At 38.2% G+C, this 16206-nt stretch overlaps 2 protein-coding genes across 4 annotated transcripts in view; both read right to left on the bottom strand.

Moving 5' to 3' along the window:
• The window catches only part of LOC122061480 (protein SCAR2-like), a 13196-nt gene extending 12200 nt beyond the window's left edge, over positions 1-996 (bottom strand). The window contains exon 1 of one of the 2 annotated variants that reach the window (XM_042624748.1): positions 604-996. In XM_042624748.1, the coding sequence (XP_042480682.1) occupies positions 604-758 (155 nt within the window). In that variant the 5' untranslated portion in view covers positions 759-996. The remainder of the gene's footprint in view (positions 1-603) is intronic. The other variant, XM_042624749.1, reaches the window with a different exon arrangement.
• A 4043-nt stretch (positions 997-5039) lies between these two features.
• LOC122061343 (probable L-type lectin-domain containing receptor kinase S.5) lies at positions 5040-15546 on the bottom strand. Of its 2 annotated transcripts, XM_042624576.1 has the most exons (3): positions 15101-15546; positions 14234-14825; positions 5040-5997 (listed from the first exon to the last, which is right to left on the bottom strand). In XM_042624576.1, exons 2-3 carry the CDS (start codon positions 14802-14804, stop codon positions 5174-5176), a joined length of 1395 nt encoding a protein of 464 aa, XP_042480510.1. In that variant the 5' UTR covers positions 14805-14825; positions 15101-15546; the 3' UTR covers positions 5040-5173. The 2 variants fall into 2 exon arrangements, with proteins under 2 accessions (XP_042480510.1, XP_042480509.1); XM_042624575.1 differs by having other exon boundaries at positions 14234-15546.
• Between the last annotated feature and the right edge of the window lie 660 nt (positions 15547-16206).

Below are 16206 nucleotides of genomic sequence, written 5' to 3'. Positions count from 1 at the left end.
CCCCCCCCCCCGGTACGATAAGATTTTTAAGGTTAAATGAAATAGAAACTAAAATCATCACAGAAATACCCCCTCATCCTTCATGAACAAAAAATGGCTGAAATAACAAATTTCATCAACACCTAGACTCGAAAGGTATATCAAATCAGACCAGAAAAAGTATTTCAATTTAAAAATTTCCACACAATTTCAATCCCTCACAAATGAGACTATAAATTAAAATCGCAGATTAGATTATAGTTGTTTGGCGATTTTCTAAACCACAGGGATTACAATAGCAAATCACACAAAGTCCCAATTCGAACCTAGACTTCTACCAACTGACATACAAGCTGCAGAAAGACAGACTGAATAAGAACCACTCAAGCTAACCGTCTTTCTACTCTTCCTAGTTTTGCAGATCTAAGATTCCAGACCAAATTCCTATCTCGTGAGCACGACATGCATAGCCAAATCCTAGTTCTGGTGCTCATTTCAATCAGTCACAGAGAAACCTCAACTCAAGGCCAAATAGCTCAACGTTCTCTTCGACGTTGTAACACCAGAATTATAACACTAAGCAAAATACGAGGCGAGAATAAAATGACTGAAAGTAAGACTCACTCAGCAAGATCTCCCAACTGACGCAAGACACCGACGAGACCTGCCATTGCGACACCTTCAAGTACAGCTTCGGGATCATCCTTATCGGCAGCTCTGTAAAGCTCAGGATCCGCTAAACTATACTCATTCCTTATCTGATACCTCGTCAACGGCATTTCGTTCTTTCAAAAAACCCTAATTTTCTAAGCTTTGGTCCTCCCTTGTCTGGCTTCACCGCTACATTCCTGCCATTAAAGCTGCAGAAGAAAACTCTCCGCAGGCGTAGAGGAGAGAGAGAAACCCCTGCAGAGAATTTTAATTGGATTCTGGGATTTTGAACGAAATGAATATATACAAAGTGGGACAAGTGCGCAGAGGAAGCAGCTGTGAGAGGATTACGAGAGAGTATTATTATCCTTTTGTTTTTCGGTAACAAGAGTATTATTATCCTTTTGCCTTTAATTTATAATTTATTATAAAAAACAAACAAAAAATTTGTATTTTTTTAATGACACCTCGACTATTTCCCCCTTGTGGTCTTATATTGTTGTTGTTAAAAAAATAAAATAAAATCTCCATGGTAGGGACCATATCATAATAGGTAGGGGTGTAAGTTTACCCCTGACGATCCGAACCCGCTTGTTTTGAGGTCGAACCCTATTTAACCGGACTATGAGGGCCAACCCGACCCAACCTTGTGTGGGGTTGGACCGGGCCTAGGTTGAGGTATAAAATACCCAACCCTACTCTAACCCACCCTGAGTCTAACCCTGATTATTATTGTGCTTTGTAGAATGCAAGTGTCTCTCCTAGTCAACTAGTCAATGGAGTTTCTTATTGGTGTCATTGAGTTTTTTGTATAACCAGAATATGATAGAGATCAATATAGCCAAAAGAGAGAGCACAAAGGCAAAGGAAAAACTCATCTTTGAAGAACAAGTCTTGTTTCTCTTTTACATTGGAATTTGCATTCAACTTTGAGTTCTCTATTGTAGTAAATGGAATTATTGAAATTTAGAATTAAATATTTTGGATTGGGCTTGGCCCACACGGACTTCCATTGTGCCAAGATTTAACTTAGCCCATAATGTCATTACATCTTGTTGTATGAATGAAGAAAGTAATTAAAACAAGACAAGGAAACTTTCCTAAGCTTTTGAAAAACCGACAAGAGAACTTCATTAGTAGAATGGACCATTTCTCTTTAGACTCCTAGCACATGCCAGCACTTTGAGGAATTTAGGGGACGGAGGGTTAGTTACAGTCAATGTTTTTTTAGAGTTTGAAGGTAGTGGAGTGGTTTGAAGAATTGAATTTGGAATAGAAATTGGAATTGAATCATACTTATCAGAATGTGATTCCACTAAGAAGACCAGCTACGGTCAACCCGACCCAACCCTGAACCCGGTAGGGTTGGGTTAGGATTGAGTTGAGTTTTGGGACCTAGGGGTTGGTTTAGGGTTTTGAGAAGCCCGGCCCAACCCGACCCTGTTTCACCCCTAATAATAGGGGTGTCAAAATCTAATCTGAACCAATAAATCCAACTAAAATCGATCGATTAAAGCCAAATCAAACCAAATCGATCCTTATTGAATTGATTTTGATCTGAGGTATGTTGGGACCAGTTGATAATCGGTCCAAATAGAACTGACCAATAACCAAATTGAAACCAAACTGAATGAAACCGATAAAAAAATGAATGATTATGAGATTATAAATTGATGAATTGACTATCTATTTTTTTACAATATTAGTGAGAGTATTTTTTATTGTATGGAGAAATATTATAAATCATTGAATATTAGGTTATGAATAAAGAAATTGATTTTTAAATTGTAGTAATGCTTCCATTGATTTCCTTGTTCACAATACAAAACTAGTTGGATAGTTAAATGAATGATTGGATAATAGGATCCTATTCATTTTGTGATTTGAATATTAGTTACCTTCTTCGTAATTTGTTATCCAATGGTTTCAATATTAGTTATCTTTCCCTTAAATGATAAACCATGATTTAATCATTTAAAGTGTTTTTTTTTCGTTAAATCTTGTCACTGTAAGTTATGAATGTAAGATTTCATTATGGTTCAAGCCCAATAATAAATCAATCTAAACCGATATTAACCCGATATTGAAAAACCGAAATAAACTGAAACCAAATCGGACCAAAATCGAAACCGACCAAAAACCGGAGTTCCTTAACGGATTGGTTTTGGTGTCCCTTATTCCTAGATCGAAACCGAACCGAACCGACTGATTGGCACCCATAGATCATAAGGCTAAGGCCAAAGTCCTCATTAGGCAAGCAGCATTTTTTATAAGACCAAGGAGCAATATTAGTGGGGGTATGTTGAATCGGAATCCACATCCTTTGTAGCGAGCGATGAGGTGTGGTGAGCATTGGACAATTGAGAGTATTTGTGCATGTTCCCTAGGGGGTCCCAATCATCGAGTGCTCACTACACCAATGTAGTCATTGCAAACAATTTTCACAGGTCAAATCAAACCTACAATTAGTCAATTCCAACGGTGATAACTCGTTGGTTTATACTATTTTTTATATACTTGGGATCAAATTGGGATCGATCTATCGATACTGATATGAATCAGATCAGTAATAATTAGGATCGGATGGATTGATCCCTGTTTAAAAAGAAAAAAAAAAAAAAAAGTGATTTGGACCATATACCATTATACCTTACCAGTGAATTGAAACTCCAAAGGATTAGTGCAGATGGCTTGGAGGGAACACGGTACTCCACCTCAGGAAGCGAGATCCCGTGATCAAATCTTTGCCATTGCACCTAACTTCTTAAGGCCATCGCACGAGAGTTTTCCGTCTCAAATTGACCCGCTCTTATTCAATCCGGGATCCTGATTCGTGACCGATTGGATCCGATTTTAAAACCATGGTGTGCGTAGCATACACTCTTTCACTTCATAGCGGCGCAATCGGTGCCAAGACTGAAGATTGGACGGTTAGCAAAGTTACACAACTTTTAGAACTCTTTTTGTAGTGTTTTGGACACGCACTTAACTTTTATATCAGGGTCATCCGGGGAACAGGGGTACATGTGGCAATTTGCGATTTTAGGGTCGACAAAGGGATTCTAACAATGAAAGAGGTTCATCTATCTCTCTATTTTTTATTTGTTTGGAGAGAATTTCTCATGAAGATAGTAAACACAGAAGCTATTCCATACAGTGGCCTGCACCGACACATGAGGTTAAAAGAATAGAGGTCCATATCCAGCCCTATTAGAGAGTTGATCAAACACCCCATCAATCATCAACACAACATGATCCTCATATGGTATTAAAAGAGATCTAACAAGAGACAATAAAGGTTGAGAGAGACCCCAAGGGTGATGATCCATTGATGATTGGTAGTGAATAAAGTGTCTCGCGCTTGGAAAATCAAATTAGAAATTTTGATGGATCTACGGTAAAAGATGGACAGTTGCTTATTGTCAAAATAATTACGACAATCACATAATAAGAATTGCAATAATTAATTTAATCAAATTAAATTTGGCTTAATGGACACACACATCGAACGTAACTAATCCGACAGACATCTTGTTGTGAACATGTGGGTAAGCTAGCATCTATGCCTCAGAGTATCATGTGTAATATGAAAGAAATCTCAGGAGATGGATTAGTAAGTCAGGATGAATCAGTAGTTTTGCGACTCTCATCATCTATGAGCTTAGAGGTATGCTTGGCTTGTGTTTATCTGAAATCATGGATAACTATAGGAAGTGTACATCATATTGTCTTTGCTTGGAGTATTCTAGTCCTCCTGATGATGTAACACCCCACTCTAGTGGATTGCCTTCTTCTTGGCCTATATATGCTTCCTCGGATAGGATTCCTCTCCATAGAGCCAATGGACCATAGAGTGATCTCACAGCTGGGGTGACATTGAGACTTGTGCATGGGTCCTCCCAGCCGTGGGATCACTTTATAGTCCATGGACTCTATGAAGAGGATCCAGATCCATGCTTCCTCCCCCTCCCCCTCCTGTTTTTTCTTCCCTTATTTGGGTGGGCTCTCTATTGTCTTTCTATTCTCTAAATGTCTTAACCAGATGATATTACATCTACATATATGCATCAAAGGCCATTTGTGAAGCCAATATATCATTTAATTGACACTTAGTTTTGCCATGAAAATTGCAAGGGGCAAACCTATTCACCTAGTACAGTGTTCTCACCAGGAAACACTGCCTCTTTTAACCACCAAACATAATCTTAGCATAAAATGGAGAGAGAGAGAGAGATTTGTTTTGGGAGTTGGAAAATAGACATCCTATTGGAAAGCAAGGACACTACTTATTAATTAAGCTCCATTTTGTCACAAGATAAAATACATAAAACTACTATATAAATATATATATATATATATATATTATATTATATTATATTATATATATATATATATATTATATCTTCTAGTGAATGCAGTTGAGCCCAAAGTGTGACCCAACAAAAGTACCTCTACCCACTAGACATAGTTACTTAAGCATGGCAAAGTCACATTGGCATTCCATTTCACCTTAAGCCTTATTCCTCTATATACATTATTTTTTCTAGTGAATGCAGTTGCAGGAAGATTCAGCTCCAACATACTCATGGATTTCCCTTTGTTGGCTCCTATGATCTGATGCACAATACAATGAGTTCAACGTCGCAACCATCGGAATATCGGTCATCGATTTCAGTCCCATTTCCAGCTGCTCCATTTGGTTTAGGGGCTTCTCCGGGGGTACATAAGGTGGTGGAATTAATTTGGAGATAATCTGGACGATTGCCTGTGTCTTCGGCCTCTCACTTGGTATTGGATTGCAGCAAGCAAGACCTAGAACCAGTAGGCAGTTTGCTTCCTCAATAACATACTCATCACCTAAGCTCTTGTCAATGGCCTCATTGAGACAATCATCCTTATAGTGCTTCCAAACCCAATCAACAAGTGTGTCAAAGTCAGCAATAACACAGCATGGGTGCCGACCAGACACGACCTCAAGCACAAGTGCACCAAATGCATACACATCAGTTTCTTGGGTGGCTTGGCCATTGAAGTAGCACTCTGGTGCAATGTAGCCTATGGTTCCAGAGATGCCACCATTGCCGGCATAGGAGTTCTCTCCATTTTCAAGGACTTTTGAAAGCCCGAAGTCACCTAAGCGAGCTTCGAAGTTGGAGTCTAGCATGACATTGCTGGGCTTGAGGTCTCTGTGAAGCACCTTCTGGTCATATTCTTCATGAAGGTAGTGTAGGGCAGATGCTATTCCAGTCACTATCTTGTATCGACGGTCCCAACTGAGCTTCCTTTGTGAGCATAGATGGTCGTCCAGGCTACCATTTGGCATGAATTGAAACACCAAAAAGAGCATACCTTCGTAATGGCACCACCCTACAATGAAACCAATCAGTCATTGAAGTTTGAGGCTGTGTTTGGTACGCATTCTCGGAATAGATTCTGGGTCTAGAACTCATTCTGAAACCCAATTCTTATTCATGTTCTTGCTTCAGAATGCGCTCTAGACCCAGAATCTATTTCAAGAATGCATACCAAACACAGTCTGAATGATCCAGAAAGAAAGAAAAAAAGATATGACATTAGCAGTAATGAATAAAAGATGGCAATGTGATTTGGAGTACTAATGGAAACAATAGAGAACATAATATTCTTAAGGAAACTCATGGAAGTTGAAAATATAAGGTGACATTTCAAAGAGAGAATAATATGGTAAACTAGGTATTGCAAGATCATTGAACTGAACAAGAAGGATACAAATCACATAGCAGCTAATATAATAATAAGCATTTAAGAACAAAATAAGAGAGAGAGAGAGAGAGAGATCTAAAACATGTGTGAATTCTCTCTTTTGGGGTAATAATATATATTTACTATCTAGTGCCAAAAAAAAATTTTGTTAAACTATAATTGGAACTTTAAAGAAATCTAAAAAGTGGGATCACAAAACATCACTTGCATTTGGGTTAAACTTCTGTCATTTCTAAGTAGATAAAACCCACCTAAAAGGAAAATATTTGCTTTTCATAAAATAAAATGTCTACCTACTTGGAAATCCTTCTGTCATATATTTTTACCTAGAAATTAATGAGCTATAAGGAACCAATGAAATAGGGTCAAAAGGATTATAAACTAAATTATGGAGCACCTGGTAGATATTTCTTTTAGAATGATCAATGAAACACAAAACTATATTGAGATATAGGAGTTCTTAATAAAGAAAAAAGGGGAAAAAAAATTGTGATTACCTTATTTAATAAAAATAAGCATGGCTAAAGATTCATACTTATAAATGTATACACTACCATATTATAAATTATCTACCATAAATCTTTAGTGGTTTTACAATGTAAAACAGTATAGCTTCAGTCAGATTTTCCTGCATTACAGTCGATTCAAGCAACCTTTTAGAATGCAACATCTTAGATACTCAATTAATAAACTGATAGAAATCTTAGAATAACCTTCAAGATAACAGATTTACATTATAACTACATCTAGGTTCAAGATCACTTAATAAAAAAAAAATAAAACGAAAACAAACAAATGAAATACGACAAATATTCGTCCACGATAAATACATTAGCTCCTAATCAATACTATGCATTAAGTGAAACAACTGAAATTTCAATCATTTTCTGCTTTTAGAAGGTAACCTAGTTTTGCCTTGCATCTACAAGCCAATTTTATACTATAACAATTTTATAAATAATCCATTAGCCAAAAATAAAATAAAATAAAATAAAGAAGCAAGAAGGATACAAAACACATAGCAGCTAATGTAACAATAAGGATAATTGGAACTTTCAAGGAAATCTAAAAAGTGGGATCCATATATAAAGAAACATCTTTTCACAAAGCAATCTCTTGGATTTGGAGTAAAACTTCTATCATTTCAAAGTAAATAAACCCACAAAAAAGGAAAAATGTTTGGTTTTTACAACATAAAATGTTTACTTGCAAATCTTTTTGTCATCAATTTTACTTAAATATTAATGAAGCATACGGAATCAATGAAAAGGGATCAACATGATTATAAGCTAAGAGTGGAGTTTGGGAACGCCGCTAGCTTTCCTAGAGCTAGTGGCTTAAGCAATGGAGGGCTAGGATGGGAGATACAAGGGGACTTTTCTAGGGCTTTGATGTATTTCTCGACCATAGACCAATTTGTGGTTGACCAATTTGAGAGATTTCATAAGAAATTTGAGGGAGTTGCAGTGCTTGTAGATCCTAGAATGTATTTGTGCAATTATCAATTTGGAAGAGAACATATTTCTGGAAATCTCCCCCAACGGAGGATGATGTCAAAGCTGCAGTATTTGACCTAGATCCATCGAGTGCCCCAGTTCTTAATGGTTTCCCAAGCTCCTCCTTTAGGACGTGTTGGTGTATTGTGGGTCGTGAAGTCACTTTGGATGTTCATAATTTTTTCTTTGAGGGTGTCATCACTAAACGGATCAATTCGAACTTGTTGCCTTTGATACCTAAAGTGGCTGGAGCGTCTAGGGTGAGTCAATTCTGTTCAATATGCCTTGGGAATTTTCTTTTCAAGATAATTCCAAAAATATTGGCCATGTGTTTTTTTCTCTACTGCCTAGGCTGATATTTGAAGAGCAAGGGGCATTCCAGATGGAAAATATTATTTCCTCTATTATCTGCATAGCTTCAGAATTGGAAGATTTGATGCACACCAAGTCATTTGGAGGAGATATCGTGCTCAATCTTGACATTCAGAAGGCATACTATACACTTGACTGAATATTTTTATTTGAGGTTATGCTCAAGTTTGGTTTTTCTCATTGCTTAATTGATAGGTTGCATAGGATTTTGGTATCTACCTAGCTATTGGTTCTGATCAACGGTGGCACTGATGGGTTTTTTTGAGGTGTGGAGGGGGCCTTTGCCAAGGGGACTCTCTTTCCCCCATCTTGTTTATCATTGCAAAGGAGATACTATGCCATTGGCTTAATGTTTTCTTGTTGGAGAAGAAAATATGCTCTCTGCCTGGTCCCAAGAATGTAGATATTCCCTCAAATTTACTCTATGTTGATGATATTTTTGTATTTATTAATGTAGACTTCAGAGAGGTGAAGCAACTTAGAAGATTCTTGGACAAGTTCGAATCATATTCTAGGCAGATAATAAGTATGGAGAAGAGCATGCTATTTCTGGGGAAAATTCCTGTGTGGAGAAAACGTTGTATCAAAGAGGTCATGAATATCCCAGAGTGTAACTTTCCAACTTGATATTTGGGGGTGGAAATTTTTAAAGATTGTGTGAAGAAAGACTTGATCATACCACTAGTATATAACTTCAAGGCTAATCTAGTTGGGTGGAAGGGTAAAATGTTGTCTATGGTGGGTTGAGCTGAGCTTGTCAAGTCTGTAATTCGTAGCATTCCCATTCAAAATTTTGCAGTATACTTGTGGCCAGCGGCATCTATTTCTTTAATGGAACATCGGATTAGGAACTTTATCTAGAGTGGGGAAGCAGAGACCTCAAGAACAATTTCAGTTAAGTGGTCGGACGTTTGCAGACCTAAGTCTGAAGGCAGTTTGCGTATTCTTAGATTGAGGGATGACAATATGGCTATGATTGCAAAACTAGCTTAGTACATTAAAACTAATAAGTCAAAGGTTGCAAGTTTTCTGAGGGGTCGTTTCTTATCACTATCAGGCTCTCCCAAATCGTTGTATGTTTGTTCTTCTATTTTCTCTGGAATAAAGAAGATTTGGGAGTTCATGGTTTCAAACGAAAGGTGGAATGTGGCTAACAATTCCGATATATCTTTCTGGTCGGATCGATGGATGACTAGAACTCCAATTAGAGATTCTATTGATTGCGACCCTGAGCAACCCTTAGAGGTGAAGGTGGTGGATTTTATTATTAATGGGACGTAGGATCTTTCGTAGGTGCATTCTTCCCCTCTGCAAAATATTTGCAATCAGGTCAAGAATTTTTCCCTTCCTTCGGTTTGGTAGGCAAATAGGTAAATTTGGGCTCTTACTCAATCGGGCAATTATACAGTCCACTCGACCTAGGAAGATCTACGTTCCAAATCAATGGATTTTCCTTGGTATGCCACAATTTGGGCTAAAGGAATTTCTTCTAGCACTTCATTGTTTGGGTGGCTCATGGCAGGATTCCAACGGATGAGAAGGTCAGGTTTTATGTTGTCCCTTTGGTCTCTAGATGCTCTTTTTGCCAAGCTGAATCTGAGTCTATAAATCATATATTTCTTCATTGTTATTCTCGAAGATGATGTGGAAGTAGCCTTTTTTTTTTTTTTTTTTTTAATCTGAGATGGTCTAGTTTTCCTCCATCTAGTAACCTTTTTCTTGGTGGAAAAAGGAAGGCTTTATCTTCGCCATGTAAGCAAACCTGGTTGGTCACAATAATCTATGACCTTCACCATATTTGGCTAGAAAGGAATCAAAGAAGATATGAAAATTGTAGTAAGATATCTAGTGGTGAAGGCGGTATTTAATGAGCTGAAAAATCACACCATTATTTCTTTGGTGATTATCAAATCCTTAAAGACTTGCTATTGTTTGCGTCTCTTCAGCTAGTGAGGGCATCTCCAAAGCTGAAATCAGTTAGAGAACTCTTTTGGAACAACCTCCTGTGGGCTGTTATAAAATCAACATAGATGGGTGCTCGTTAGGAAACCTGATTAATGCTGGAGCGGGAGGAGTTGTGAGAAATCATCTGGGGCTAGCTTTGTTCTATTTTTCTTCTTTCCATGATGTTTCTACAACTTTCGGAGGTGATTTTACTGTGTCATTTGAAACAATGAGGGAGGCCAAGTTATTAGACATAACCTGGATTGATTTGGAATGTGATTCTCAGGCTGTGGTTTGGCATGTTCTGACGAAAGCGATTCCATGGAATTGCAAATAGCTGTGGCTTATGAGTTACTTGGATAAGATTAATTGCAGTGTCTATCATTGTTTCTGGGAAGTTAATAATGTTGGTGATGGTTTAGCAAAGCAAGCGACAACTACTCGATACTCTTCAAAGTGGGTTAGCCCCCCCAAGATTCACTATCAATGACATAAAATGGGATGCAGTGGGAAAGCCGAGGTTCACAATTTCCTGATCCTTGGATCATGTTAATTGAAGTGTTGTCAGTCTTAATTCCCTCTCTTTGCTGATGGCAATGCCAAAGATGGAGTAGGGAATTGAGTTTTTGTTTGCTTTTTAGGAAATCTTGTATTTCATTCATTCTTTCTTTATTAAATTCTTTGTTGGCCTTATGAAAAAAAATCCATTGGGCAATGAAAATAAAGATGATTACAACAGCCCCAAAATGACCACCACCACTATATGTATGTTCAATGCCCTATATACACTAGTGCAACAAATTTTCTCCTTCTTCGGAGTTTTCCCACACAAAATGAAATAAAAAAGGCTTATTTAAAAATAAAATAAGAATTTGCTAGTGGTCTTCAAGACAACCTTTAAATAGCCTCTGCCCAAAACTATTTTTTGTTCTAGTTCTATATGTGGTTGTGAAACTTTAGAGCCCGCTTAGTAATGATTCTGTTCTGAGAATGTCGTTCTTTTACAAAATCATCTATTTGTGTTACTACATTAAAGGATGATATTTTGACTCTATTTAGGCGTTTGGTAAACTTGTTCTGGAACCCTTCTGGGAAAAATTCCTGGAGCGAAATGGTGTTTGGTAAAAACCGTTATCAGACCTGAGGCATTCCTCATAGTTTGATGAGTTTGGGAAGCCACAACACCACTAGAGCCGCTACTACTTCTGGCAAAGGTTGTGGTCAAGTCCCAATTACTATGCCGTCTACTCTAACCAAGAGAAGCCATAGAATCAACGTATGCAGTTGCCCCATTTGTAGCTAGAGTCTCTTGTAACAATCCAGGACTGAACCCCAGCGATTCAAGCCAATTCGTCCTGCCCACCTGACTCTGTTGCCGCTCAGCTGCGCTCATATGCAACAACCTCGTCAGAATGGGCTTTCCGAGTGTTGTCGGAATCCAACCTCCTTGAATTTGGAAATTTTCATGTCTACCTTTAGGAATTGAAAGCCCTCTACCAAAGTCCATCTCCAAACTACCAGGGTCTTCACAAGCCTTGTCTGCAATGATATAGAGCAAGTCAATCTCTACTTTTCTCGACCGAAGCTTAAATTGAATGGAAATTGCTGATTTTCCTTATATCTCCTCTTCATCAAACCCCATTGTCTAATCTTTCGCTACACTACTCCAATAGTTGCAAAAAATCATAGAAGCTAGAGCAGCACACAAATGAAAAAAGAAGAAAAAAAGAATCCTTAGAAGAGGAGAATGGGAAAAAAAGCATTTGGTAATTCCTCTCTCATTTCTATGCCCAAGAAATGAACCAGTCCAAAATAGCATCTCAAGAGTGGGGATCAAGTAACACCTTTTAAGTGTTTCTTCATTCGAAGATCATCTTAGGGGAAATAAAATACAAATCTAATCCCGAAAATACAGTGGTGATTGGGGCATGAAGCTCAGCCGTAGTTGCAGCGACAATTGGAGAACATCAGACCTCTGTCAAGCAGCGACGCCTTCTAATGAATGGAGAGGAGAGAGAGGGAGACTTGAACCTTGCCCTTCTCCCAAGGGATTGTTGACCTCGAAGGAAGAACTGGCAAAGTCAACACAGGGTAGAGCCAAGGACGGAGAAGAAGATGAGGAGCAAAGATTTGAGAAGAGCATTGAGCAGGGTCGAGTAGTGAGGTTCAGCGACCGAAGTTCAACGTCTTGCAGTTGTGATCGGAAAATAGAGGCCCTTGGTAATAGGGGTGGCTTCTCTCTTTGTTGAACGAGATAGAAGGCTTTGGATTTGAGGTTGGGATGATTAAAGTTATCGGGATTTTCGGGATTATATTTGTATTTTATTTCCCCTAAGATGATCTTTAAATGAAGAAACACCTAAAAGGTGTTACTTGATCCCCACGCTTGAGATGATATTTTGAACCGGTTCATTTCTTGGCACAGAAATAAGAGAGGAATTACCATACGCTTTTTTCCCATTTTCCTCTTCTAAGGATTCTTATTTTCTTCTTTTTTTCATCTGTGTGCTACTCTAGCTTCTATGATTTTCTGCAACTATTGGAACAATGTAGAGAAAGATTAGACAATGGGGTTTGATGAAGAGCAATTTCCATATAATTTAAGCTTTGGTGGAAAAAGTAGAGATTGACTTGCACTACTATATCATTGCAGACAAGGCTTGTGAAGACCCTGGTAGTCTGGAGATGGACTTTGGTAGAGGCATTTCAATTCTTGAAGGTAGACATGAAATTTTCCAGATTCAAGGAGGTTGGATTCAGGCAACACTCGGAAAGCCCATTCCGACGAGGTTGTTGCAGATGAACGCAACTGAGGGGCAAGGGAGTCAGGTGGGCAGGACGAATTGGTTTGAATCACTGGGGTTCAATCCTGGACTATCCCAAGAGACTTCATTTGCAAATGGGGCATTTGCATGCATTGATTCCATGGCTTCTTTGGGTCAAAGCAGGCGGCATTGTAATTGGGGCTCAACCACAGCCTTTGTCAGAAGTAGTAGTGGCTCTAGTGTTGTTGTGGCTCCCCAAACTCATGAGGCTATGAGGAATGTCTCGGGTCTAAGAACAGTTTTTACCAAACGTCATTTCACTCCAGGAATTGTCCCCAGAAGGGATCCAGAATAGGTTCACCAAATGTCAAAATATCATCTTTTAATGAAGTAACATAAATAGATGATTTTGTAAAAGAACGACGTTCTCAGAACATAATTGTTACCAAACGGGCTATAAGAGTTCACAAATCTAAAGCTATTTAGATTTTTTTTTCTCCACATATGTCTTTTTATGTATTGGTTAGCTATAAATAATCCACCTAATGCAATAAAAATATTTCCCTAAATCGTAATTGGAACTTGAAAATGAATCAATGGAAACTCCAAAAAGCATCCCTTCCTAGAATACAATGAGTTGGATAAGGTCAAGTTATATGTTTTATCATAGTTCAATTAGGATGATTTTTTGATTGATTCCACAAACAATATTAATGTAAAATATAATACGGATAAAATATGAAATCATGTGCTTTTTATGCTCTTTCTATTTCTTTTCACAATAAAATGAATAACATTCAAAAAATAAATTCCCTCGATATAGAGATGCGACTCGTAAAAATACCAAACCCCAAACTCCAAAAGAACCTAAGAAATGTGTTGAGTTGCTAGGCCCAAACACTAAAAATGTACTTATATAACCACACCAAGATTTCCAATCAATTTCTCTGAGAACTAAAGAGCTTCATAGGTCTAGTGAAGCTCTTGAACCAAGTGATTTTCATTGATTCTAGGTAAGCTTCTTAAAAACAGTGATTTAGTCTCCACACTCAAAAAAAATAAATAAATAAATAAATCCTGTGTTACTAGAAAGATAACTAGGGTTAACCTGCTTATGTCTAAACCCCTAGGGTTTGAGTTTTTCCGCTTCAAGATTGATCAATTCATTAGATGCTATCTCCAAGATCTTATCAACAAAAGCAATTGAGATTAAAAAAAAAAAAAGTCATGCAGACTGGTTCTAAACAAAACACTAAAACACTGAAAATGCTACAAAGAATTTACCAATCAATGGTACGAGATGTTTGTGTCGCAGCCGACTGATGATGGAAATCTCAGATAGAAAAGAATTTCTACTCTTAACAACGGTTCTGTAGAACATCTTCACTGCAACTTCCATATTCTCCTCCTGCAATATCCCTTTGTAGACAACTCCATATGAACCATGTCCAACCATCTGCATTTGATCGAAATCATTGGTCGCTCTCTTAAGAACCTTATAAGTGAACTCCCTTGGTGTCCCTGGTAAGCTCTTCAGCCTCTCCCCTAACGTCATATCTTTCTTCTCCTCTTCCTTATTCAACCACCCAAGAAGCTTGTAAGCTACCACACTCAATATAGTCATCCCTGCAAGACCTCCCACCACCATCTCCAACACTAGAACCCAAGTGTAATCTTTTTGTTTAGGCAATTCCTCCACTATAAGATCCCATTGCAGTACAGAATTTATCTCAGCATAGTTATTTCCTGTTGATCCAGCAAAACCCATGTAGGAATACTGATTCAAATGCTCCACTAGGTTCACTTCCTCACTAATAAATGGACTTCTAGGTTTCTTCTCCCCTTCCTTAGCCATATAAACTTCCAAAATTCTAGTCTGGCCATTATATTCAACCCAAACAACTAGATTAGTAGAGGAGATCTGAATATTAACGTTGGAAAGTGAGAAAGTCTTAAAAGATCGAACACTGTTGATATTGAGACCCAAATGGTTTCCATCTTGATCGAAATCTTGTTTCACTGTGTCCAGTTCAATGGCTATGAACTTATTAGATGGGTTTCCATCAAGGGTTTCATTTGTTAACCCAAGCCATTGGCCATGACTATTTGATGGAAGTGAAAAATCTTCAGGAGCAATAAGGAAAGCCATACCTTCACCGATGTTTGAAAGTGGAGGACGATAGATGTTTACGAGAAATTTTGAAGTGAAAGATGCAATTTTGTAAGATCTTGTATGTAGTGATCTTGATGAAACTATTTCTTCCCAGAGCTTGAATGGTTGTTGGAGAAGAACTCTACCGGACTTTTTTTGGAGGTTTATGTTGGGTTTCATCGAATCTGGAGTCATCTCCAATGATCTTTCAGAGATTGATGCATCGCCTAGAACGGAGAAGAGGTTTAAATGGGTTTGATTGAAAGTAGAAAAGGAAAAACTATTTTGGTTGACGTTGGATAATGTCACCGGGAAAATCATGATCGAGACAGTGATGACTCCGATTAGGTGGTATTTCAGCTGATCCATTAAGGTAAGAAGGAGGAGACAACCAGTGACCAGTGAGTGCTTCGTTCTTACCAAAAAAACGAGAGTGCTTCGCTTGTCATTTAATAGATAGAGAGAGAGAGAGAGAGAGAGAGAGAGAGAGAGAGAGAGAGAGAGAGAGAGAGAGAGAGAGAGAGAGATAAGTATGGAAATTGTTACTGTCCCCAACTGACTGCTGATGTCATGCTTACCATGAAACACCGAATGGTGATATCATGTAAGCACAAAGTAAAGGTGATGTTAATATGAGAATTTTGGTAAATTGCAATAAATACTCTTCGTCATGGATAGGATATTACAAGTTGTTCGTTCGCCTATGTCAGATAAACGCTAGCTGAGTTTAGCGGTGGCAGTTTTGGTTTGAAGAGTTGGCGTCTAAGGGAAGAGATTGTGAGATCGAATCTTATCGTATGCATGTGTGCATGGATGGATGTAGTTGGATGTCTATGCACATGTAGTTGGATGCCTATGCACACACTTCCATTGGCCTTGGTGCTAATGCAGTAGTCGTGCAACTAGGTAGATATTGTCATACACTAGTGCCTCCCAGTTAGGGGTGTCAATTGGTCGGTCCGGCTCGGTTTTGGTCTGGGTTGAGTTGGTTTCGGTGTGGAAAAGTTGAAACCGAAACCAAACCAATAAGAAAATTTCGGTTTTGGTGCGGTTTGGTTTCGATTTGTCTTCGGTTTCTTAAATCGATTTGTAACCGGGTTGGTTT

Source organism: Macadamia integrifolia, chromosome 14, assembly GCF_013358625.1.
Source record: "Macadamia integrifolia cultivar HAES 741 chromosome 14, SCU_Mint_v3, whole genome shotgun sequence".
In the NCBI taxonomy this organism is placed as follows: Eukaryota; Viridiplantae; Streptophyta; class Magnoliopsida; order Proteales; family Proteaceae; genus Macadamia; species Macadamia integrifolia.
This window is presented reverse-complemented; position numbering and strand designations above follow the sequence as displayed.

Excerpts from the sequence above, each read along its gene's own strand:
- LOC122061343 (XM_042624575.1), bottom strand. The coding sequence starts at position 15,470 with ATGGATCAGCTGAAATACCACCTAATCGGAGTCATCACTGTCTCGATC. Across the intron at positions 5,998-14,233 it reads ACATCTCGTACCATTGATTG|GGTGGTGCCATTACGAAGGT; the intron begins GTAAATTCTTTG and ends GTTTCATTGTAG.